Source organism: Mixophyes fleayi, chromosome 10 (genome assembly GCF_038048845.1).
Source record: "Mixophyes fleayi isolate aMixFle1 chromosome 10, aMixFle1.hap1, whole genome shotgun sequence".
Lineage (NCBI taxonomy): Eukaryota > Metazoa > Chordata > Amphibia > Anura > Limnodynastidae > Mixophyes > Mixophyes fleayi.
The window spans coordinates 16,944,649-16,972,399 of record NC_134411.1 but is presented as its reverse complement, the minus strand read 5'-3'; the positions used below and the strand labels follow the sequence as shown (position 1 = coordinate 16,972,399).

The following is a 27,751-nucleotide window of genomic DNA, read 5'->3' as shown; positions in this document are numbered from 1 at the left end:
CTTCAATACCATTAATAATGTCACCAATAAATATATTAAAGATCACTGATCCAACTACAGATCCCTGGGATACTCCACTGGTAATCGTTCCCTCCTATTATTGTGCTCCATTTGCCACAATTCTCTTTATTATTATTATTATCATTTATTTGCTAGGCGCCACAAGGTATCCGCAGCGCCACACACAGTACTAACAGTAGACTTTACAGGGTGAAACCATACAGAACAATGAACATAAAGTAAGTGGTGGTGAGGAGTTGGAAAAGGATTCTGTAGGGGAAGGGGAGCCAGTGTAAGGCAAGGCAGAGAGGGGAGGAAGAGGAGGAGCAGCGTGAGAGGAAGATGAGTCTTGCGGCCGCATTGAGTATAGAGCGGAGGGGGGAGAGACAGGAGTGGGGGAGGCCAGTGAGGAGGAGTTTACAATAATCGAGGCGGGAGATGATGAGTGTGTGGATGATAGTTTTGGTGGCATCCTGAGAGAGAAAAGGACGGATGCGGGCGATGTTGCATAGTTGGAAGCGACAGGCTTGGGCAAGGGAATGAATGTGGGGGGCAAAAGAGAGAGAGGAGTCGAAGGTGACACCCAGGCAGCGAAGTTGGGTGACAGAGGAGATGGTGGTGTTGTTGACGACAATAGAGAGGTCATGGTGGGATGGGAGTCTGGGCGGAGGAAAGACAATGAGTTCAGTTTTAGAGATATTGATTTTGAGAAAGCGCTCGGACATCCAGGAGGAGATGGCGGAGAGGCAGTCGGATACCCGAGCGAGGAGGGTGGAGGAAAGATCAGGAGAGGAGATATAGAGTTGAATGTCGTCAGCATAAAGGTGATACTGAAGACCGAAGGAGGAGATGAGAGCACCAATATCTTGTGAGAGCACCAATATCTTATCCATTCAAGAACCTTTATATCCTAAGCTTTATCATTTATTTAGTAGCCTTCAGGGTGGGACAGTGTCAAAGGCCTTGTCACGGGCACTAGGAGTCTTTACCCAGGAATCACCAGATGGTAGGCTTACCAGAGCAATGTAGATGGTAATAGGGTACTCTGGTAGCTGGGTGATCACGGAACATGAAATGATGGCCGATGAGATGCTCAGGAAAGTCTATGACTAGCAACACTGGTAATAATGAGGTAATGATACACAAGGAACTGTATGGACAAGGACACGTGAAGGTAGTCAGTGGTCTGCGATAGCAAGTTGTACCACTGCTATAGTGAGGAGGAATGTCCAACAGAAACAAGGAGGTGATGAGAGTCAGCGGTCTGCGGGTAGCAAGTTGTACCGCTGTCTGAGTGAAGGAATGGAATCCAAGTGGAGATATCCAGGTAGTCAGTGGTCTGCGGTAGCAAGTTGTACCACTGCTATGTGAGAGGATAATGGAACAGGTGATACCGGAAACAGGGATCAGTGGTCTGACATCAGCAAGTTGTACCACTGCATATATATGTGAGGAGGTGCACGGGGGAAGACTGCAACACAGGATATACACAGGCACCTTATACACGATCCACAGTAATATGCACAATATAGGTATATATATATGTAAATGACTGATCAGGTCTGCAATCTAGAAAGTCTCTTGAAGTAGTCCAGCACGATGATAACACAGTCAATGATGGCAATAGACTCAGCGGATAGCAGACTCCAGAGAGAACCAAACACAGTCCAGCAAGATATGCAATACACAGCACAGTCAATGAGAAGTATGCATACCGAGGTTCAGCAGTAGCAGTCAGATGGGATTGCAGCGGTACCTGAGCGGCTGGAGGCCGACTGGATAGGAAGTCCCTGGATAGGAGAAGCAGCGGTCTAGCAGGTGCAGCGCACAGGTGAGTAGACCGACAGGGACACGAATCCACAGGAGTCAGCAACACGTGGAACTGGACTCATAGGAAACCCAGGAGAATGGAGATGATCCAGCAGAGGGTAGTAGAAGAGATACAAATCCAATGCTGACAGGAGGGTAGAGGCCAGTGGAACACGTGAAGGCGTGGAGAGTGGATCAGCAGGAGATGGACGATAGCGCTGACCACAGCGGCAGGACTCAGCGGCACACGGAGGTAACCAGTAGCAACCACAGGAACCAACAGCGATGGGAAACAGGAGTGCAGCGCAGGGCAGGAGCTGTAGATCACGAAGTGTAGCAGATGGTAATGAAAAGCGGCAGTCTCGAGGAAGTCACAGCAAAGATGAGATGAGAGTGTAGTGCACGGAGGCAGCGGATAGTAATCAGCTGGCAGTCACGATGTTGAACACAGGCGAGTTGCAAGCAGGAGACTGTAGTGCACAGAGGCAGCGGATAGTAGTCAGCTGGCAGTCACGATGTTGAACACAGGCGAGTTGCAAGCAGGAGACTGTAGTGCACAGAGGCAGCGGATAGTAGTCAGCTGGCAGTCACGATGTTGAACACAGGCGAGTTGCAAGCAGGAGACTGTAGTGCACGGAGGCAGCGGATAGAAATCAGCAAACAGACTTGATGAGAAGCAGGTGAGTGAGGTAAAAGCTGGAGTGCACGGAGGCAGCGGATAGCAATGAGTAAACAGTCACATTGATATAAAATAACGTTGAAGTGGTGTAGAAGACTGTAGTGCACGGAGGCAGCGGATAGGAATCAGCAAACAGTCATGATGATACAGTTGATGGTAGAAGTGGTATGGAACCACAGTAGTAGAAGTGGTTTGGAAACCACAGGAATCAGCAGCACTGAATACACAAGAAATACAGGAACACCTTCAGAGACTCATGAGGAATGAGACTCCAAGATCAGGCAACGTGGTGGTGACCACAGGTGCTTAATATAGGGAGGTTGCCTGATCTGCCAATTAAGTTAAAGGGGTATACACTGAAGTATAGAAAAGGGCTGCGCATGCGCAGACCCTCAGGATGGTGGACGGCCACGGTTCCTAAATGTCCGGGAAGAGGCACTCACGGTCCGGTGAGTGACAGTACCCCCCCTTTTAAAGGTGGGCACAGAACGCCTGGAACCGGGCTTGTCCGGATTTTTGGAGTAAAACTTCTTCAAAAGGGCAGGAGCATTAAGATCTTCAGCTTTGATCCAAGAGCGCTCCTCAGGACCAAAGCCCTTCCAATGAACGAGGAAGTGGAGGACTCCTCGCGAAATTTTTGCATCTAGTACCTCGGTAATCTCAAAATCCTCCTCCTGATGGACTTGAACTGGCTGCGGAGCTGAGGGAGGAGTTGAAAAACGGTTGATAATAAGAGGTTTGAGCAAAGATACATGGAAGGCATTAGAAATCCGAAGACTCTTAGGAAGAAGGAGTTTCACACATACTGGATTGATAACTTGAATGATCCTATATGGACCAATAAAACGAGGGGCGAATTTCATGGATGGAACCTTCAAACGAATATTTTTTGTGGATAACCAGACACGATCTCCAATTTTTAGTGGTGGAATAGCCCGCCTCTTCTTATCAGCGAAAGATTTATATTTGACAGATGTCTTCTTTAAACAGGTTCTAACCTGAGACCAGATATTTTTAAAGGTCTGACAAACAGTCTCCACCGCAGGAACTTGGGTGGGCGGGAGGGCAGGAAATTCCGGAAAAGACGGATGGTGACCGTAGACCACAAAGAATGGAGTTTTGGATGATGACTCATGGTACATGTTGTTATGGGCGAACTCAGCCCAAGGGAGTAACTCTACCCAGTTGTCTTGATTGGCTGATGAAAATATCCTTATAAAAGTCTCAAGATCTTGATTGACACGTTCGGTTTGTCCATTGGATTGTGGATGGTAAGAAGATGAGAGTGCTAATCGTATGCCCAAGGTTTTACAAAGGGCTCGCCAGAATCTGGACACGAATTGTACTCCTCTATCAGACACAATCTCAGATGGACATCCATGGATACGGAAGATCTCTTTAATGAAATGTTCAGCCAGGATAGACGAGGAAGGCAAACCAGACAGAGGGATGAAATGAGCCATCTTCGAAAATCTGTCCACTACCACCCAAATAGTGTTATGGTTCTTACTAGGTGGTAAGTCAGTAACGAAATCCATACTAATATGGGTCCATGGTTTGGACGGAATGGGTAGTGGTCGCAGCAACCCTGCTGGGGTTCTGCGGGAGGATTTGAATTGCGAACATAATTCACAGGAAGCAATGAACTCTTTGACGTCTCTCCTCATTGAAGGCCACCAGTAACTTCGAGAGAGGATCTCAAAAGTCTTGTGTTCACCGGCGTGTCCAGAAAAACGAGAGGCATGGAACCACGAAAGGATTTTCCTCCTTAGAGTAGAAGGCACGAGGGTCTTCCCAAATGGTAGCGTTTTGGTGGATGAAGCAGCCAGTGAGATACATTTGGGGTCTAGAATGGTATGGTTGGAAACCTCTTCTATATCAGAGGACGTAGCAAAGGCTCTAGATAAGGCATCAGCTTTTTTGTTCTTGGCAGCTGGTTTGAAGGTAATTATTAATTCAAAACGGGAAAAGAAAAGAGACCATCTTGCTTGACGAGGGTTCAAGCATTGGGCAGACTGGAGATATGACAAGTTCTTATGATCCGTGAAGATTGTCACCGGATGGCGAGCTCCCTCCAACAAGTATCTCCATTCCTCTAATGCGGCTTTGATAGCCAGTAATTCCTTGTCTCCGATGGTATAATTCTTCTCTGCGGGTAGGAGACCCCAAGAATAGAAGGCACAAGGGTGGAATTTTTGCTGTTCCGAGCGTTGGGAGAGAATAGCTCCTAAGCCCACATTAGAGGCATCTACTTCTAGGAAAAAAGGGAGTGTCACATCAGGCTGACGAAGGATTGGAGCCGAAGAGAAGGACTCTTTTAATGTTTGAAAGGCTTGAATAGCCTCAGTAGACCATTGCTTAGGATTAGCCCCTTTACGAGTCAGGGCCACAATAGGAGATGCAATGGAAGAAAAGTCTTGAATGAAGCGTCTATAGTAATTGGCAAAACCTAAAAAACGCTGGATGGCACGAAGAGTAGTTGGCTGGGGCCAATGTAGTACAGCATTTACTTTGTCAGGATCCATCTTCAGACCAACTCCGGAAACAATATACCCCAAGAATGGAATCTGGGGTAATTCGAATGAACATTTTTCTAATTTACAGAACAATAAATTTTTCCGTAGCCTGGAGAGGACTTCTGCCACATGTTGGTGGTGAGAAGGCAGGTCCTGTGAAAAAATCAATATGTCGTCCAGGTAGACGACGACACATACATATAATAAGTCCCGAAAAATCTCATTAATGAAGCCCTGAAAAACAGCGGGGGCATTACATAGCCCGAAAGGCATTACCAGATATTCGTAATGCCCGTCTCTGGTGTTAAACGCCGTCTTCCATTCGTCACCGGAACGGATTCTGATTAAATTGTAAGCACCACGAAGATCCAACTTAGTAAAAATACGGGCTCCCTTGATGCGGTCAAATAGCTCAGTGATCAACGGAATGGGATACCGGTTCTTGATAGTAATGGCATTGAGTCCACGAAAATCTATACAAGGGCGTAATGATCCATCCTTCTTTTTGACAAAGAAGAACCCAGCTCCAGCGGGCGAGGTGGAAGGTCGAATGAACCCACGCTGGAGGTTCTCCCGTATATATTCAGATGTAGCTTGAGTTTCAGGTAACGAGAGTGGATAGACCCGGCCTCTGGGAGGAGTCTTGCCAGGAAGAAGATCAATCGGACAATCCCAAGAACGATGAGGAGGAAGACGTTCAGACTGAGCTTTATCAAAAACATCGGTAAATGAAGCATATTGAGGAGGGAGTCCCGGTGAAATAGCTGAAATGGAAGCTTGCTGTACCTTGAGAGGAATGACTTGGGAAAGGCAATGATGGTGACATTCAGGCCCCCAAGACGTGACTTGAGGGGTGCGCCAGTCAATCTGGGGAGAGTGACACTGAAGCCATGGAAGGCCTAGGACAATCGGACTTGTCGTAACAGGAAGAATTAAAAACGATATCTCTTCATGATGCAGAGCACCAATCTGAAGGGTTACTGGAGACGTACTCTGGGTGATGAGACCGTTGATGAGACGTGATCCATCGATAGCCGTCACAGTAATGGGAGTTTTTAAGGTAATCATTGGTAGAGACCATTGATTAACTAACGATTTGGAAATAAAATTTCCTGCTGCTCCGGAATCAATCAATGCCTGTGACTCAAAGGTCTTGGTAGCAAAGGAAATAGTCACATCAAAAGCGCAGACTTTAGATTTCATAGACGATGGAGAGGACTCCAGGGACCCTAACTTCACCTCTCCAGAACTAGTTAGGGCCTGGCATTTCCCGATCTCTTAGGGCAGGAGCTGAGGACATGAGTGGAATCAGCACAATAGATACAGAGTCTATTCTTGACTCTTCGTTTCCTCTCCTCAGAAGATAACTTGGAACGTCCAATCTCCATGGGAATCACAGCGGGTGACACTGGACGAAATTGAGGGTTAGAGCGAAAAGGTGCTTTAGCAGAAGTCGTTTTCTCAGCCTCTCTTTCACGAAATCTCATATCAACACGATGGCATAGAGAGATCAAATCTTCAAGTGACGAAGGAAGCTCTTGGGTAGTCAGTGCATCTTTAATTTTATCGGAAAGCCCCTGCCAGAAGGCGGCAACTAGGGCTTCAGTGTTCCACTGAAGTTCAGAGGCTAAGATCCTAAATTGAATGACGTACTGGCCTACAGTATGAGATCCTTGTCGCAGACGGAGGATGCTGGAAGCAGCGGAGGTCACACGACCTGGTTCATCGAACACACTTCGGAATGTAGAAATGAATTTGGCACTATCTTGTAATATTGGATCGTTCCTCTCCCACAGAGGGGAGGCCCAAGCCAGGGCTTGTCCTGAAAACAAAGAGATAAGATAGGCCACTCTGGAACGATGGGTAGAAAAATTTTGAGGTTGGAGCTCAAAATGGACTGAACATTGGTTAAGGAAACCCCTACAAGTTTTGGGGTCTCCATCGTACTTTGACGGAGTAGGCAGGTGAAGCGTGGAAGCTATAGACACCTGGGATGGCAATGGGGAAACGGAGGAAAGCACAGGAGCTTCAGTAGTAGCTGTCACAGTCTGTCCAGATGTTCCTTGGGAGGTTAATGACTGATAACACTGAAGTAACAGCTGTTGGCGGGCATCCTGTTGCTCCACACGGCTAACCAGATGTTGCAGCATCTCTTTGGCGGTAGGTTCCACATCTGGGTCTGTCATGGCCTGATCTTACTGTCACGGGCACTAGGAGTCTTTACCCAGGAATCACCAGATGGTAGGCTTACCAGAGCAATGTAGATGGTAATAGGGTACTCTGGTAGCTGGGTGATCACGGAACATGAAATGATGGCCGATGAGATGCTCAGGAAAGTCTATGACTAGCAACACTGGTAATAATGAGGTAATGATACACAAGGAACTGTATGGACAAGGACACGTGAAGGTAGTCAGTGGTCTGCGATAGCAAGTTGTACCACTGCTATAGTGAGGAGGAATGTCCAACAGAAACAAGGAGGTGATGAGAGTCAGCGGTCTGCGGGTAGCAAGTTGTACCGCTGTCTGAGTGAAGGAATGGAATCCAAGTGGAGATATCCAGGTAGTCAGTGGTCTGCGGTAGCAAGTTGTACCACTGCTATGTGAGAGGATAATGGAACAGGTGATACCGGAAACAGGGATCAGTGGTCTGACATCAGCAAGTTGTACCACTGCATATATATGTGAGGAGGTGCACGGGGGAAGACTGCAACACAGGATATACACAGGCACCTTATACACGATCCACAGTAATATGCACAATATAGGTATATATATATGTAAATGACTGATCAGGTCTGCAATCTAGAAAGTCTCTTGAAGTAGTCCAGCACGATGATAACACAGTCAATGATGGCAATAGACTCAGCGGATAGCAGACTCCAGAGAGAACCAAACACAGTCCAGCAAGATATGCAATACACAGCACAGTCAATGAGAAGTATGCATACCGAGGTTCAGCAGTAGCAGTCAGATGGGATTGCAGCGGTACCTGAGCGGCTGGAGGCCGACTGGATAGGAAGTCCCTGGATAGGAGAAGCAGCGGTCTAGCAGGTGCAGCGCACAGGTGAGTAGACCGACAGGGACACGAATCCACAGGAGTCAGCAACACGTGGAACTGGACTCATAGGAAACCCAGGAGAATGGAGATGATCCAGCAGAGGGTAGTAGAAGAGATACAAATCCAATGCTGACAGGAGGGTAGAGGCCAGTGGAACACGTGAAGGCGTGGAGAGTGGATCAGCAGGAGATGGACGATAGCGCTGACCACAGCGGCAGGACTCAGCGGCACACGGAGGTAACCAGTAGCAACCACAGGAACCAACAGCGATGGGAAACAGGAGTGCAGCGCAGGGCAGGAGCTGTAGATCACGAAGTGTAGCAGATGGTAATGAAAAGCGGCAGTCTCGAGGAAGTCACAGCAAAGATGAGATGAGAGTGTAGTGCACGGAGGCAGCGGATAGTAATCAGCTGGCAGTCACGATGTTGAACACAGGCGAGTTGCAAGCAGGAGACTGTAGTGCACAGAGGCAGCGGATAGTAGTCAGCTGGCAGTCACGATGTTGAACACAGGCGAGTTGCAAGCAGGAGACTGTAGTGCACAGAGGCAGCGGATAGTAGTCAGCTGGCAGTCACGATGTTGAACACAGGCGAGTTGCAAGCAGGAGACTGTAGTGCACGGAGGCAGCGGATAGAAATCAGCAAACAGACTTGATGAGAAGCAGGTGAGTGAGGTAAAAGCTGGAGTGCACGGAGGCAGCGGATAGCAATGAGTAAACAGTCACATTGATATAAAATAACGTTGAAGTGGTGTAGAAGACTGTAGTGCACGGAGGCAGCGGATAGGAATCAGCAAACAGTCATGATGATACAGTTGATGGTAGAAGTGGTATGGAACCACAGTAGTAGAAGTGGTTTGGAAACCACAGGAATCAGCAGCACTGAATACACAAGAAATACAGGAACACCTTCAGAGACTCATGAGGAATGAGACTCCAAGATCAGGCAACGTGGTGGTGACCACAGGTGCTTAATATAGGGAGGTTGCCTGATCTGCCAATTAAGTTAAAGGGGTATACACTGAAGTATAGAAAAGGGCTGCGCATGCGCAGACCCTCAGGATGGTGGACGGCCACGGTTCCTAAATGTCCGGGAAGAGGCACTCACGGTCCGGTGAGTGACAGGCCTTACTAATATCTAGGTATGTTACATGTTCATCTTTCCCTTGATCTATTACCTTAGTCACCCTGTCAAAAAAAGGCAATCAGATTTGTTTGACATGCTGCTTGGGATCTTGCAAGTTGCTGGAGTTGAGATATCCTACAATTCATCAGTGTTTCTATTAGTTCCCCCATTATTGATGTCAAGCTTAGTGGCCTGTAGTTGCCAGCCTGTTGTCTACTTCCATTTTTGAGCAGCGGGTCTTCCTTTTCTCTTTTTCCTCTGGAATGACTTCTGTTAATAATGACTGGTTGAATAATTCTGTTAATGGTGTTACCAGCGTCCCTTTGAGCTCTTTTAGGATCCTTGGATGTGTTCGTAGGGGCCCATTGACTCGTCCACTTTCAGTTTTCAGTGTTTGAATATTCTCCTCTGCAAGCGGATAACCTCATTTATGTTAATGAACTTTAGTATGTAAGCTGTGACGAGCAGGGTCCTCTTCCCTCCTTTCTCAAAACCATTTCCTCCAATGTCACTGTACTAGCTAAGCTATCAGCTTTCGGAGTCTTGGTTTTACTCTGTACTGTTGTACCCTGTATGGTCTACTGTCTGTACTGTATTTTGTATTTTGTATGGCGCTGTGGTGCCATATAAATAAAGAAAAATAATAATGTTTTACTGCTTAGCTGTGACCCTTTTCCTACTCTTTTTGTTGTGAATACTGAGCAAAGTAAATATTTTGATTATGCTTATTATCTTTTATTTATAAAGCACCAGCATTATGCATAACTGACTATTGAGGGTATGATGACAACAACACATTAAATACAGTGAAAAGAAACAAGGCACTTCTATCTTCTTGCCCTGTCAGTGGGGGCGTGGTCTCTGTCCACTGCTTAGTGTGGTCAGGTCACGTGAGATCATAGTCTCACAAGACCGCCTCACTAAGCAGCTTCAATGCGCACTGCGCCCGCACTAACAGCAGCTGGACAGCTAACAGCACATCAGATTTGCTGTTAGCTGCCTAACAGGATGGAATGGGAGAGGAATGGCTGTATATATAATGGCAGTCGGGCTGTGGCCGCCCGACCCGATTGCCAGCCTGTGTTATGAAAACAAATAAAACAGTTATAGATTGCTGCCCTCTAAAAATCTTTGTTAGGGCTCGAGGCCCCTGGGCTATAGCCCAGAAAGCCCATCACATTAATCCGGCTCTGGTGGTGGGGAATATGTGTGACTTGCTTTACCATTCTCTCCCTCAACAAGACCCTCTCTGTTTATCTGTATATATCTAAAAAGGGTATGACCTCTTTTCCTACTGCTTGTAAATGTTTCCTCAGCTTTAACCTTCTTAGCCTCTATCTGCCTAGCAAGACATACCTCATTTTCTTCATTACTTTGAGCCTGCTTAAATTCCCTAAATTTCAATCTTTATTTGCTTTTACAATACTGTTTTACAATAGTTTTTTAGAAATTCTATTTTTTTTAGAAATACCTCACACTGGGAACACCTTGCCTACAAATGTTGCAATTTTGCCACAATGCAGGTCTGGAGCCAGATCAATCTCTATTATCTCTCTTATTTTACTGTTTGAAAAGATATCTAGGACTAAGGCGGGGGGGGAAACATTATAGCTGAGTCTGACTATGGAGACAGTTGTAGGCACTTATTTTCCTGGGTGGTTCTTGAACAGATCATGAGCAGGAATATTTTTACCGCATAGCCCAGAAGTTATGCTGAACCTGGGTTCTCAAAGAAAAATTGTACTCAAGGCTGAGTAAAGGGATGAACACAGGAATATTTGGAAGAAGTACAGGAATTATTTTCTATAATAATTTCACTTGTTTTACACTTCAGAAATGACCCTCTATGAACCAAACAGATGTCTATAGTGGGCATTAATTAATGCCCTTAATTTTTGGAAGGGGTCTGGGGCGTCAGTGTGTCTTTTGTATAAAACTGTTCAGGATTTAGTCCTATTAAGTTTAAAGCCAAAATACTGGGACCATAGACAATTTTACCCTCCCACACACAGTTGGAAGCAAAGGTCTTAGCTAAAAGTATATAATTATATTTAATTTAATTGAATCAGCACTGACATTTCAAAATGGTGCTTTTTCTGAGTAGAGGAAAACACTGCAGACTCCATCAGCAGCTTTATTAGCAGGTATAATCTTGAATTGCAGCTCGATAGAAAATGTTAAAGGAAAATGCAAGGCCTGCGTGAATATGCAGGGCTATGTGTTCAACTAGATCTTTTTATAGGAAATAACATTAACCTACTGGCCTAATATTATACTTATTTAAAGGAAAATTTCACTTTCAATCAAGTTGTTTCCAAAAAATAAACCTATTTAGCAATGCAATATGACATATGTAAGCTAGGAGAAATTGAGCTGCGTGGGCTGCTGTGGAGCAATAATGATTAGTTAGGTTGCTCTGGATAACATACACTATGATACAACCTTGGGATTGTCAGGCCTGCCCTCTCCCACGTCAAACTTCATTTTGTGTTACCTTCTCTGCAGCTGTTAACTCTGTGCAGAATTCAAACACTAGCTGCTCCAGCCGTGAGGCAACTTGGGGATGCTGTCACAGGGGAGAGACAGATACTGTTCAGTACCTCTGTAGTGCTTGCAAAGTTGGAGTTACAATAATCAACCAAAATCACAGGTACATTTATTGGGCAAATATTAGCTTTATTACAGAATGTATTCAAAGATGGAATTATCCTTCAAGATCTGTTATGAAAAGATGCATTCATAGAAACAACCATCAAGAGACTCCCATATATAAATTACCATTAAAAGCAGCCAACAATACGTAGCTACTAAAACTACAATCCACTAAGACATAATCGGTGGTAATCGTAAAAACGATCACCACGACCCCGACAACGACGATGTCAGGCACCAGCTCCGCACTCTCATAGGTGTCGGAGATGGGCGCCTCCTCCTGCAGCTCACTCTTGTCCTGTTGTCTAGCAAGTTGTCTAGCAGTGCAACGGGACGTCAGCTCTACTTCCTCATACGGCGATCAGCTGTTCTGATCGTCGGCGTCTCCTCCTTCTATCAGCCTCCACCTGGCATTATTTAAACCTCACTCTGGCACCACGAGGGTGCCAGAGTATTGGTTTACTCCCTCTGTGCTCCAGGTATATATATATATTATTCTGCTATTCTGGTTCCTGACTCGGCTCGCCTGACTACTCTCCTGGTTATTGTCCTGTACCTTATTGCTCGCTCTGGTTTGACCTTCTGCCTGTTCCTGACTATACTGCTGGTTACCTTTGTTGTACTTCACTACCCCTGGCTCCGACCCGGACCGTCTGACCCTTCTACCTCTTTCTCTGCGCTGGTTACTTGCTGGGAGAACCGCGACCTGTGCACCTCACGCACTTGACTTCCGCGACCTAGGTAACTGTTCATTTAAAGTAGCAATCTCGGGACCCCGCAGGTTAAGTGTTTTACGAAACACGACATACTAATGTTCTGCACGCGTTCAAACATTCCCTATTTAAAAATGCCTCCATTTTGCCGAGGTCATGCCCCTAACATGCCCATATACCCCTTATTTACCAGGCCACCCCCAAATTGCCAGGCAATCCCCCAAGGTGCAATAAAAAGGGGGATGTAGACGAGTAAGATGAACTCAGTGGACAATATTATACATTTTTGCACCAAACACATATTTTCTGATTCAGTTCATGGATTTAGTCAGGCAGACTTATACATCAGAATATAAAAAGAAACAATTTGGAAGGAAGGATGAACAGGGATATTTGGTTCCAAAAAGGCAGCGTTCCTCCAAAAGGGAGATAGTTTGGAGGCATGGTGTAAACTTGCACCATCTAAGATTTCATAGTTTGTTAGTTTACTTCTAAAGAACATTGCTTAGTTCCTAATACCCATTAATATATTTTTCAAACTATCACTTAATTAAAACCTCAAATAATCACAATACTGCACTTATTTTGACCACATTACTCAATGACATTCTGCAAATTATCCCCATTCCAGCAAAATATATCTTCTAGAAACTGCGTTCCTACCCACTCACCTTTACATACCTCGCGGAGCAGACCTGTTACCCTTGGCACATGTCTTATAGACACTTCTTTATGGTTTATTTGCTCTTAATCAGGGAGCCCTGCTGTGATCAGTATTTATTGGGAAAGTTTGTGTTCTGCGAGAAATAATATACTGCACTATAAATGATTAAGGATAGCAGGAATAGGAGTTCAGTAACCTATATAAACGCATAGCAGTTTTGTGAAGTGATATAGTTAAAGAAGTCATTGATGATTTCTCATATCCTTTAATCAACAGTAAGGAGCACATTAGTTGACGTACGCCTTAACATATGGTGTAATCAACACTCTTAGAGTCAGCATCAGTTGTTAATTAGGCAACAACATTTTATTTGAAGCCACAATTTTACATATAGGAACAAAGTCTTAATTCTGTTAATATATTTAATGATAGCAAACATTCAGTATCTGAGATTAGATTAGATTGAATATTCTGTTTAATTCAAAACCTAATAATCATTTACATTATTCCCACAGACAAGAGCTTGCATTGCCTCGTTCCATATTTACTTCCTGCTGATCCAGTTAGTACGTTTTTAGTGACGGCTCCTTTTAATAATTGGCCAATAACAATGGTATTAGCCCAGGTCCCACCATGATAAGGAGCCCACTATTCGATATCTTATTACCGAGTTCTGAATGGAGAAGGCTCTGAATTAATTCCTAACCCCCCCTCCAAAGTGCTAGGAAGTATGATACTCATATTTTTAAAAGGGCAGATAGAGAGCTTTTTTGTTAAAGAAAATATATATTGAAAGTTACATTTAACAATGTTTAGTAGTATATTTAACTTAAGCATTAACTAGCCAGAGAGATAAGTTTAACCCAAGCTTGGCCTGACCCTGATCCCTACTGTAAGCTTAGTTTTAGTCCAAGTAGTTGAAATCCTTGTCCATGTCAACTTTCTAAACAATATGTGCAGCATCAGCTGTACTTGTGAAACAAGAAACAATGTGCTATTCAGAATACACTATTTTATACAAATTTGTTTTTCTAATTCTAGAAAACAGTTACAAGTTACTCAAAATAACCCTTGTTGCTAAGTTGTCGGGAGCCAACTAACGTGCGATCTTTCCCCAGGTCCAGCTAGAATTGTAATAAGTTCCTGGTCTTCATAAGTGGATCTGCCAGGAAATGCCAACTGGTGCTAAGGCCCTTTGGTCTACAGAGAACTATCTTTGTTCAGTTTATGTAAATAACCAAAGCACCAGCGATCAGCATGACTAATTTAATTGTGGACTTGTTGGTTAGGTTGCATGACTGTAATGCGGTCCCTGCTGTACATATAGACAGTGTACAAAGGTAATGCTAGACATGGTTTGTTGTTGTGTCACTCCTGGGAAGGTATGACCCAAGGCTGTGAAATACTGATTGTAGTTTCTCTCAAGAAACGGAATTGCAATGACTCCACCCAGTTCTGTCCCTCTCAGCTCACAGAAGATACTTCAGCAGATCCTTAATGTTGCAGAGGGGTTGTGTGAAAATTCTAGATCTAGTGTATTTTGAAGGCTCTTACTTTTAGAAAGTAACCCTTCATCCCCTTTACTCACCTTACCTGTGTTGTGGCTGTCCCTTGCCTGGGACCTCCCTCCTCTGAGCTAGAGGGTTCGTTGATGAAATTTGGCATCTGAAAGTGAGGGCATAGCTTTCATAATTGCTACAACCTGTTGATATGAGACAGCAGAAGACATACATAGGGTAGGATGTTAATATTGCTCAGTTTTCCAAGAATTGTCCTAATTATGAGTCAGCTGGATTATAATAATAATAATAATAATAGGGTAAATCCCTCTACATTTCATACAGTGATTTTATGGACTGAAGGCTTAAAGGTTATTGAAATATTTTTAAATGTGCGAAATACAGGCAAAACTATGCTAACGTGTTTTATGCTACCCCTATAACAGACTATGCGCTAGAACTACACCATTCCTTGTCACTAGCTCTAAGATATTGTACTGTGAGAAGATTACCACACATTAATGAACTGTAATGGGTTTTACAGAGAATTTAGGCAGCCTACAACATGACTTTTGTAGAAGATAGGTCAAATAGTGCGCCAAACATTTAACCACATGTTCCTCTATTAATATCAGACAAATACAACAAAAAATAGGGTGTCCTGGTTTTCTATAGAACAGACAAAAAAAGTAGCCTGAGATGTTGATTCAGCACTACAGAAAATAAAATAAGGTACTTTGTAGGTCCAGCCAGGAGGAAACAGTGTTGAGTAAGAGAAAACAATATAGAACAAGAGGGTTCTGTGTAAAAGAGTAAAAAATTAAGATTTCTTTTGGAAAAGAAGGAGCACAAGAAGGTTATTTGGTATCTGAAACGTTGGATTGGTTGACATTGTTAGGTATTCTATAAAACAGATGAGAAATGTTTCAAATATTGCACTGCTATATTTGATAGGTTACTATGCTATATTTGATAGGTTAATATGCTATATTTGATAGGTTACTATGCTATATTTGATAGGTTACTATGCTATATTTGATAGGTTACTATGCTATATTTGATAGGTTACTATGCTAAATTTGATAGGTTACTATGCTATATTTGATAGGTTACTATGCTATATTTGATAGGCTACTATGCTCTCCTTTTACACTAAATTTGAATATCAAACCATGTTACTGTCACAGTCATGATAAGGGGCGTTACACCCTTTCTAGCAATGAAATTACCTAAATATTAATTTGGGGGATAATATAGAGAGGCAAAAAATATCAAACAGTGAGAACGAAAAGCATGTTTATTTTTCTCCACGTCAATCTTCAGGGGCAGTTAGTATTGGACTCATCCTAATGTGATATAATGAAGTATACTTTGTTTTCATTGTGTCCAGACAACTGGCTGTGGGGAACAGAATGGGATATGTGGTACGTCTTCTAAAACACATTTTGGTTTGTGACAGAATGTGTTTAGTCATCTATTCATCAAAAACATTTGGCTTAGCTCAAAGGATTGTATATTGTATGCACTTTTATAAGCAAGCTAGGTGCAATCTGTCATGTCAATATTTTATCTTTTTTTAATGTGATGGAGCGTCTGTTGATGTCAAAACAATTACTTTAAGTAATTGCAACTGTTAAATTGCCGGTTGTCTGAGTTACATGCACAGTGAAGATATACTGTACAGCATTGATGAGCGTTCATGTTTCCCCACCTATTGGGTATATTTATGCAAAGAGAACAATCGTCTATTGTGATCTTCTGATACATCTTCGATCCATGTATTCGTAGGATACAAGTAAAGGTTAGACAAAGAAGCCAACTGATTTAATAAGGGCACTTGAGGCTGTATCTTAGGCTTTGTGATTGAAATAGGATATTAATCTCCACATCTGGGCAGCAGGGTGGCTCAGTGGTTAGCACTTCTGCCTCACAGTGCTTGGGTCATCTGTGTGGGTTTTGTATGTTCTCCCTGTGTTTGTGTGGGTTTCCTCTGGGTGCTCTGGTTTCCTCCCACATTCCAAAAGCATACTAGTATGTTAACTGGCTGCTGACCCTAGTCTGTGTGTGTGTGTTAGGAAATTTAGACTGTAAGCTCCAATGGGGCAGGGACTGATGCGAATGACAAAATATTCTCTGTACAGCGATGCGAAATTGGTGGAGCTATATAAATAAATGATGATGGTGCGGATGATCGATGATCCTATTTAATACTAAGAGCCCCATTCGCAGTGATAGGTAAGATGTGGAGAAAGTGGGGATTAAAAATTCCTTATTGCCATAATTTATAAAATAAAATATTGATAATCAACTTCCTCAGGGATACTGGTCTGGAGTGGTACAGTAAATGTACTGTGTTTCTGGGCCCGATTCTCTAGTTGTACACGTGCCTAAGCTGACTTGCTGGCTAACACAAGCATTGAAACTGAAATCCCTGATTTTAGCTTAATTTTACCAAACTTTATAGATAGATACATTTTATTTAGAAAAAAAATGAAAGCACCAATGTATTTAAAAAAAATACTTTATTCAAATAAAGCATTATTTTGGTCTAACATAACAGGTATTGCGCAGTAAAATTACCAGCATTCCTTTCCAGTCAATGACCTCCAGTGCATGCTGGGACATATATGTTTCCATACTAGCTGGCAGCAGTTCTTCTATAGTTGGGGCAAATTCAGCTGGGAATTCAGCACTGCTCATATTTACGCAGGAAACTTGAAGTTTTGAGTCCAACTTAATTACTTGCCAAACCTGGCGCTTTTTCACATAAGGTCCAGTGAGCTGACAATTCCATTTGGATAAGGTAGAACTTTGGGCACCAACAGCTGCGGTATTTTTTTCGTGAGTGCCCCATATCTCTCTAGATTGAATCAGCCCCTTAGTGTCATTAGAAAGGTGAATACACGAAAGGGAAAGTTAAAAGAGGTTGCTATAAAGTTGAGACATCTTTTACAGGACGAAGCTACTTTACTATAAATGCTACTTTACTATAATAAAGTGAATGAAGTTCATACACTTTTCTTAAACATACTTCGGTAAAAAACACATGCTACAGCTTATGCTAGCCAACGTGCCTCTGGAATGATGGTATATGATCAACAGTAAATAACAAATTTAGTCAGAGACTAAACCTTAATTGGATATGCCTGACATGTGGGTGTGAAAGAGTTAAGCACAACAAAACCACCTGGTCCATCATCATGCAAAGTAGTGGGCAGGACGGAGCTGTGATGTTGCCATTCACTGCAAAACGTGTCATCATGAGGTTTGGGCCATGATGACGCAAATCACATTGTAACACCCTTGCAATTACCCCTTACTTGGGACTCCCCTCCGTGATTTCCTGGAGGGGAGGTAAATAAAAAGTAGGTGTTAGGTCAGAAGTAGAAATTACGAGGTGTGTGTCTTAAAACGACAGTCTTTATTTTAGAACACAATTGATCAGCAGCAAACAGTATATAAGGAGTATCAGATGCAAGATATCATATGCAGATTTATTAGGTTCAAAATCATATGCAGAGGGCTCTGCTATCAACAGTAGAAATACAGGATACAGAAAGTCCCAATATCAGAGCAGGAGATTAATTCAAATCAGCAAACATGGTACAGTGGAATGTCACAGCGTACTTATCAGCAGTATAACAAAGTACAGAAAGTCCGTTCTATTCTGTGACAGACCCAGAGCCCCTCAGAACAGCCATCCACAATAACACTTGAAGCAGTACAAAAGTCAATGCAAATTCATACAACTCCAATTGGATTGAGTGGAGCTGCACAACTGATGGTCAGGATGCAGTCTGGAATGGACATGGAGAAGCTGAACAACAGAGCTGTACCACGAGACGTCAGCAAACAGAATGGGTTAAATAAATGGTAAGGTACCACTGTCGCAGCTTTCTCTGGAAACTACCCCTAGGTCCAGGAATGGAGCACAGAGAATTTGGGAGCCAGGCAGGTAACAGGAACACGATCAGTCAGACAGAGCCAGGAATCAGAACCAGAATTGTAGTCGGACATAACCAGGAATCAGAAGCAGAATTGTAGTCAGACTAGCCAGGAAACAGAACCAGCATCATAGTCAGACATAGCCAGGAATCAGAATGCAAACACAGGGTAGTAAGGCACAGGAACCAGGACGCTACCACTAGAAGCAAAACACTCTCACTGGCAAAGTTGGAGTGTCAGGACATTCCTTAAATAGTGAAGTCAACCAATCAGGATAATGCAGATAATACACACCTGCAATGCAGCTCAGACTAATTGAAAGCAAAGAGCTCTTATACACAGGGAAATACAGCAGAATCGGACATCTAACAACAGAACCCTAGCAAAGGTAACACACCTGCATTGCAGATCAAACTAATTGAAAGCAAGCAGCTCTCATACACTTGGAACAGCAACAGAAGCAGATAATTATTATTATTATATATTATTTATAAGGCACCACAAAAGGTCTGTAGCACAGTACATGACATATACAGAGCGCAATCTTCCATAACACATTACATGATACATAAAAAACAAAATACAACCACCAGAAATACTGAATAAACAAATGATATACAGATACATGGTAATGCAGATCAAATTATTTACGGGATAGTGAGTGAGAGTGATGGTAATAACCAGTGTGAAGTAGGCCTGAGTTCAAGAAAACAGGGCTAAGGAATCAGTCCAACAGGTACAGAGGGTGATGGAATAGTAGAAGGAGAACATAAGAAAAGAGGGCCACAGTAGGCAAGCATGATTGAAAGCTCCCATAAATATATCTCACACTCACTATTAAGCACCCAGTTTTGCACCACTAATATTTGATTCAAAGTCTTCAGTTAGACTGGGTACACACTACAAAAATTTCCGACCAATGTGTTATCTACTACGATTGTACCTACGACTGAATCGTAAACCAGCTTTTTAAAAAATATACAGCCCTGCAGATGATGCCATCTTGGCCCACAAAGGGAAGCTCTTACTTGTAATATAAAAGTGCATCCATGCCAGAATAGGAGCTTAACTTCACAAAAAGGTGTACTGTGAACCAGCACCTTCGTTAATGGCCCTTATTTTCTACTCATATCACCTCCTTCTTTTCTATCTACTGTACATGTTAAGCCCTTTAATTGTTTGCTGCAAAATTTTGTTTTGTAGCCGGTGCATCATTTTTGTAACCCCTTAAAAAAAAAAAAAATCAATACTAGTTTAATAATGAGAATGAGGTCAAAGTGCCCAAATTCACTGCATTTATTTACATCTGGCTAATAGAAAATGCTGTCCACAGCAATAAATTAAAACGTTCCCATCTATAACTTACATTTCATTTCAGCTGAAATAAAAAACCTGGTTAAAAATGAATTTAAAAATGAACAAAATAAAATCTTGTCATCAAACACTTACCGATTAAAATCAAATGGTGCCCCTAAAAAGGAAAATTAATTGTCATAACAAACAACATACAAAGTTTACAGAATACTGTTTAATCACTAAGTTATTTAAGTCACCAGGTTAATAGCAATTCACTTTAGAGCTCTGGGAGTATATTTACTAAACTGCAGGTTTGAAAAAGTGGAAATGTTGCCTACAGCAACCAATCAGATTCTAGGGCCTGATTCATTAAGGATCTTAAATGAAGAGGTATCTTATTTCAGTCTCCTGGACAAAACAATGTTACAATGCAAGGGGTGCAAATTAGTATTCTGTTTTGCACATAAGTTAAATACTGACTGTTTTTTCATGTAGCACACAAATACTTGATAGCTTATTTGTACACTGAAATTTAAAGCTGATATTTGTGTGCTACATGAAAAAACAGTCAGTATTTAACTTATGTGCAATACAGAAAACTAGTTTGCACCCCTTTCATTGTAACATGGTTTTGTCCAGAAGACTTAAATAAGAAACTTCTGAATTTAAGATCCTTAATGAATCAGGCCCCTAGTTTTTATTTATTTAGTATATTTAAAATTACAGCTAGATTCTGATTGGTTGCTTTAGGCAATATCTCCACTTTTTCAAACCCGCAGTTTAGTAAATATGCCCCCTGGACTTAAAGCACTAAATTATCAGTTACTTTTGTATTGCCAGCGGTTTTCATCCTCAAGCCGCAGCATTTATTGTCCTGTAGTTAGGAGGGTGAAAATCTAAACCGCTGGTGATGTGAGGTGAGATGATGTGGGCGGGTTGGTTAACCTCTAAGTCACATGCGCTTTAGTCCAAACCGCATGAAGTTTAGGGTAAACCGTAAACCGTTTGGTAAACCTGATATAAATTCCCTACATTGGCGAAGCAAAAAAAAAAAAGTAAACTAACCCTCCAATCCCCTTCTGAAACAGCCTGTGCTACTCAGCACCAAGCCTGGTCCTCTAGGGAGCGGAGGCCCGACCAAGCACTGGGGCGCCAGCAGCTAGAGATGCCTGGCCCAATGCTATGTTTTGTCCACCTAATTTTTCTATAGTGCAGTGGTCAAACTAAATACCTGGAATCCATGAGAGACCACTCCTGATTGGCTGCTTGTCTATTAAGTACATTAGACCAAGAACAGAAAACGATTCCAGGTGAGTACTTAGTATGCCCACTGAGGATAATTATTTGGTTTTGTAACCATGGCTCTATTTATTTATTGGACCAATATAATTTATTTATTCAACAAGTGGGGGAGAGCTATCATTTATTTATTTATTTAACAAGGGCACTATTATTTATTTATTCGATAGGAGCACAATTATTTAATAATTTATCCAATGGGGCACTGTTATTTAACCATTGATTCAATGGGGCACTATTATAGATTTATTTAGGATTGGGGGTACTATGTTTAATTTATTATGAGTAAACATTCTAAAAGTATTTATGATTTCTCAGGTATTCACGGTTTTTCCACACTTCAGTAAATGCTCCCCTTAGGATCTTAACAGAACTCATTAAATATATAAAGATAACCATTAGGCCGGACACCTACTGGTGTTTGAACAACACAAGGTTAAATGCCGGTGAAATCACATTTGCGTTTAACATGTGATTGTTAACTTGCGGTTTTACTCCTGTTCAAGAGGCCAATGGAAGTCACTGGAACCAATGGGTTACATTTTAAGACCCAACTTCATGCATTGAACGAACATTAACAATGCTAGTATAATATAAGTAATTGATACCATTGGGTACCTGGTCTTCTCCAAGCATTTTATATATGCATTCAAGAATTCTTGTTTGTATTGTTAGCAGGGGAAGACTGACAAATTTTGGCCTAGGGGGCAAACCAAAGCAAGTTGTCCTGTCCCTTTGAGTAGTAGCTGCGTCTGCCCATCTCTGCGGTATTTTGTTGTTAATGGTACTGTACCAAGAAATGGAAATCTGCTCAGTGGATTGAAAAGAAAATTGTATATGGTGTGTAACTTTCTTAAGATGATTTACTAATAATATAATACAAAGGGCTCACCTTTTATAAGGTGAGTATAAAGTGAAACAATCAGTAGATTTACCAAGTAAAAAAATGGAAAAAGATACAGGGTAGAGTGTGAGAGGATATATCAAATTAAATAATCATTATTACATTCACCTAAGGACAGTGAACAAAGAGGTTTGAAGAATGAATTATTAAATGATTAAATTGTTGAATTTCAACCTTCACCATTTCATTGTGATCATGCCACATGAAAAAAGGAAATTATATATAGCGCAGTACCCTTTTTATTGTCAGGATATAATTCAAAAGATGCACAGTTTAGAGGCTCTTTTCTCATTGCCAAAACCTAATCCGCAAACAATCTCCAATAAATCACATTTGTAATATATATATATATATATATATATATATATATATATATATATATATATATGTTATGTATATATATCTATATATATATAGATATATATACATATATATATATATATATATATACACATGTACATATATAAATACGTATATGTTTTTCTTATCTTTATTGACAACAAACACTGCCGTCTAGAGATACGATTATCTACAAACTAGTAAATACATAATAATCATTGTATTTTTTTTCATTAAGGTAAAACCTCAATAGATGCCATGGAGAGCAAACTAATGAACTATCACATTAGCGGTAAGTAATGCTTTATATTATACATAAATAGATATATAACACATGTCATAAATTAATGGGAGAAGTTATTCAAAAAATATAAAGTTCTGGAAGTTACTTTAAAAATAAATGTCTGTTAAAATAAAATGCTGTATTGTATTTGTAAGTGGCTGTGCGTAGCATTTTTGAATGCAGGTTTTGCTGATGCTTGTTTGTTATGTTTTTGTCTCTTGAATGTGACGGTACAGAAAATAATTACTTCGAGCAATTTGATGAATGTTTTTTCAGAATTGTGTTTAGAATTGGAGTTTATTTTATTTCGGTACTTATAGTATAGATTCATATAAGCATGGGAAATACTACAACATTTCCTTATTATTATTTGGAATGATAACTTACAATGTGGATGATTTCATACAATAATTATTGTGGTGACCTAATACAATGCAATATTGCAATGTAGTACTGCCGTTAAGGACAGCATAGATACAGTAGCTTCAGCACAGCTGTACAGCAGCTGAAAGTCATACAATTTGATCTAGATTTGAATACCAGAATTAATATAAGTACTGAATGAAAAAAAAGTTCCCAAGTGGCTTACACACTTTTGGATAAATGTGAGAATTGCTCTTCTCCTGTGACATGTTATCACTGTTTTTGGACAGTCAGTGTTCACTGCTAGCGCACCATCTTCCGAAGCTGCGGCAGCAACTGTTGCAGAAATCTATCTATCCTACATTCACTCTAAAATGAACCAAACCAGTTTCAAGAAAGAAGCTGACTTATGGATTGGTGGCGATAAATTATTGAAAAGTCACCATCCTCGCTTATTTGCAGAAGCTCCTGAAAATCGGAAAGATATAATACCTTTATGCAATGTCACCGTTGACACAAACCTAGAAGCACCAAAAACAGCAGCATTTGATCAGTAGTTTCATAACTAATTTTTACTCATTGTTTTCTCTTCTTTTAACTTTTTCATTTTATCTCTAGTTTTTTTTATCTCCTTTTCTTCTTTTGCACATTTTTCTTCCCCCGTTCTGTATAGTTTTCTCTATCCTTTTCACTTTACTTTTCTCTCTTTCTTTTTTTTCTCTTCTTTTCATAATTTTCTCTCTCATTCTCACTAATTTTTTCCTCTTTATATCTCACCTGTTTAATTTTTGTTCCTCTTTATTTTCTCTGTTTCACACTTTTTTTTTATCCTACTCCCTTTTACCCACTTTTTTTCTCCTTTTTTTTCTCTCTCTTTCTCTTTGTCTCTTGAAACACTGAGAAAGTAGTGAATGGCAGGTATATAAGCCCTGAATTTCGGTCATTTGTGTTTTAAAACCCCAGGAAGATTGTTTGTGGTTCAGAAAAGATAAAAGTTAAGATAAACTGGTAAGGGCCCCTGGGGGTTTTGCATGGAGAGAGAAAGTTGGGATCCATTCATATGGCCCATTTTGAGTTTTCCCAGAGAGATAGCAAGTTGCTGACTAATCAGGATATGTACCTGATAAGGTGCTTAAAAAAGGCTGCTAGGTAGTTCACTCAGTTTCAGTCTCTCACAGTCTTGGGAGCAGGTGGATGCTTGCTGAGAGAAAATACAATTTATAGCCAGTGAGTACTGTTGTTTTGAATGCATGTATGGAACACTAGGTTCCTCACTTCAGAGAGGAAGGTCTTGTTGAGTTAGTGCCAGACAGACAAGATCTTTTGTTTGTGGTTTATTTTGCTTTATTGCTGATGATTCAAACTAGCTGCGGCTATTAAAACCAAAAAACACTTGGCTGGTATGACATCCTTGGCTGATCTGTAGAGTGCAGCCGTCTACCCCAGAAAACAGTAAGCCTGCTCTGATTGCCTGATACTCTCTAAGGGGTCCATTTACTGACATGGCGGTAGGGCTGGTTTTCTATTACAGTTTATTGCAGCTACAGAAAACCATTGCCATGTGTAAGCCTTATTAAAAAAGGCTTGTTTGGCTGTCTACCATTATATGAAGCATGTCGGAAATGTTGTGTGTATGTATTTCATTAAGTCTGCACTTTTCACATGTCGCCATGACTAATTTGCGCATTTTAATGTCCATCTCTTTCATGTCGGCTTTATTGTAGTCGCAATAGTGACTACCACCGGACTAGATGTAAATACAATTATACCATAAACTGATATTAACTTATTGAGATAATATCATAATCACATATTATGACTATACATCATATTTGGAGCAAATGATATTGCAAATGATAAGAAAATGTTTCATTGTAAAAAAAAAATCAATATCCCAATCATTAATATTTAAGAAGTAATATGTTTCCTTCAATAAATGAAACCCTTTGGAATACTTTGTAGTTGTATATTTATTTATAATCTCTTTGCTCTGACTGTGCTCTGTGTATAAGCTCACTCCACTGTTATAAATCTTGAAAGATGTATATGATCACCTAAATATACCCAGAGAAATTCATTTTAAGTTTCGCTAGTAGTCATATAAGATGAAATACTTGAGCCTCTATCTGACCAGAGAGTATTGACAATTATACTAATGTCCAGGTACTGCTGAGTAAAGTTAACAGTGTACTGGAGTAGTACGAACAGTTCATATCCTGGCTTGACAGTATGGTGGACGTTAAGATGTCTGTTTTGCCAAAATTCCTCTATTTTCAAACCCTACCAGTTCGAGTAAGGTCCTTTGAACATGCAGCAGTCACGTTCCAAAATGATCTTTTCGGATAGACGACAACGAGTCCAACTCCACTTACTCATAGACCTTATAAAGAGAGAGGCAGGAAAGCCTCTCAGTTAATGAAATAATATTTGGTAGCACAGATCTTAAAATGTGTACGTTGGCATTTTCCTCACCTGCGATAGTTGGGCAACTCCCTGTGCTACCGTCCTCACTTGGGTGTGGGATCATTGTCCATGCATCTATCATCTACTGTTTAAGCACCCACTAATGAACCCTGTGGAATATTCAGCAAACACCATTACGTGTACCTTCCTGCTGGAATCGCTATGTCATATAAGGATATAAGGGTCTATATTGACTAGCTATCACCTTCCGTTAACGGGTTATCAGATGGAAGGAGGACACAGGGGAGACTTTGGATCTGGAGAAATAGGGACAAATCATATCTAACAGAGCAAAAAGTTCCATATGTGCTAGCATAAAAAAAAATGGTTCCTAAATCTGTACACACAATCTTCTTCAATGCCTCTGATTAATACTAGAGGTCCTGCTGCTTGGACACCCGCATTTGGTGGAATTATCCAAAAATAGCCCTCTGCAGAGACCTTTATTGCGTTATTTAAGGTTATGATGACCACTTACCTCCCTGATTCACTCTTGTATTCCTTGCTATCCAAGTTGATTCTGGGTGTGCTAAAACACACCCAGAATATGGCACATGCATTGGAAACATAAGATATTGTTCATATCTTGAGCAGAACAAATCAGGAGACGAGTATACTGCATAACCGGACAAATAGTTTTGAGTACTTGGCGAACTTGGGTGATACACTTTGAGGCCCTCACTTAATTTTCACCCACCTTACTTAATAAAATGATGAATTTCTACTAATTATGTATGCACATAGGATGACACCTTACTTCTAACCTCCACTCACACTACAAGGTTAATGCACATGAAGCTTTACAACCTCAACAAGCTGGGGCTCTTTCTGTAGCTAACAGAGCCTCCCTCCCAGTAGAGAAATAGGCTATACACACGTATTGTAGAGTAGAAATCTCATTTTAGCATTTTCCAAATCCCATGTACAACAATAAGGTTATGAAGATTGTGATTGTTGGCAGTAATTAGATTTTGCTCTTCAGAAGCAGTATTGTGTGCACGTATCACTGACATGATATTTGTCTCCCCTCCCCCATTTCTATTCCACCCGTTTTTCTGTACTGTACTGTATTCTCTCCCTGTTCCTACAGTTGATTTTATGAGAAACTCAAACAAAAATGTATTCTAAAAAAGATCTATATCTTATCTCATAAATGTAGTAATAATAATTAGTAAGAGCATGGGCGTTTCATCACAATTAGTGGTTTCTCCAGAGGCGTGCAATAACATGTGCCTATTATCAGGGTTTTCAGTCCCTTTCCACTAATCAGAATATATAAAGACTTAGTTACCAGTTGCTTTCATGATTCACTTCTTAGATCAGTGAATTAATTATTTCCTTACAAAATCCTGGAGAGGCGGAACAGGGAGGGAAAGGGCATTCTAACATTGGGCAAGTATATTAAAGGTGTGTTTACTCAAATGCATATACACCCCTAGGGGGCGTATATTTTGCACCTGTTGAAGGGCAGGTAGAATACTCGCTGATGATGATAGCTTGTTATAAACTAGGTGCATATCCTGCAGTCCAAGTTTGAACTTCTCTCGGTCTGTGTGTGTTAGGGAATTTAGACTGTAAGGCCCGATGGGGCAGCGACTGATGTGAGTGAGTTCTCTGTACAGCGCTGCGGAATTAGTGGCGCTATATAAATAGCTGCTGATGATGATGATGATGCGAAGGTGGACGTATCTAAAGATGTGTATGGCACTGCTTATGGCCAGAAATATTCTATTATTCCATGCTCTTATTTTAAGAGTAACTCCCATTTTGTAACCAATTCTGCATCAGACCCGGTGTATAATGTCTTGACAGTATTTTTATTATGTTCTAGAGATTTGTTTTTCAAGGACATGGTGGTTGCTCCAATCTACTGCAATTGGCACTTTCATTGTAGAATATAGTTATAAATATGTACATATCAAAAAAATAGGATATCTAAAATATGAATCAACTACAACAAGAATGAATGGAACATTATGTGGATGTGTAAAGAATATGTAATAAATAACCATGCTTACAATAATACTAATTTACCCTAAAAAATCAGGATCTAATAAAAATAGGAATCATTCATATATACATTGCTTTGTATAAATCATTATTCAAATGATTATTCATAAATCATAAATTATTAATATCTTTT

At 41.0% G+C, this 27,751-nt stretch overlaps 1 protein-coding gene across 1 annotated transcript in view; it reads left to right on the top strand.

Annotated features, from left to right (window-relative positions):
* SYT12 (synaptotagmin 12) overlaps positions 1-27,751 on the top strand; it is a 74,362-nt gene that overhangs the window by 16,082 nt on the left and 30,529 nt on the right. The window contains exon 2 of the mRNA XM_075187995.1: positions 22,738-22,791. Coding sequence (XP_075044096.1) covers positions 22,758-22,791 — 34 coding nt within the window. The 5' untranslated portion in view covers positions 22,738-22,757. The remainder of the gene's footprint in view (positions 1-22,737; positions 22,792-27,751) is intronic.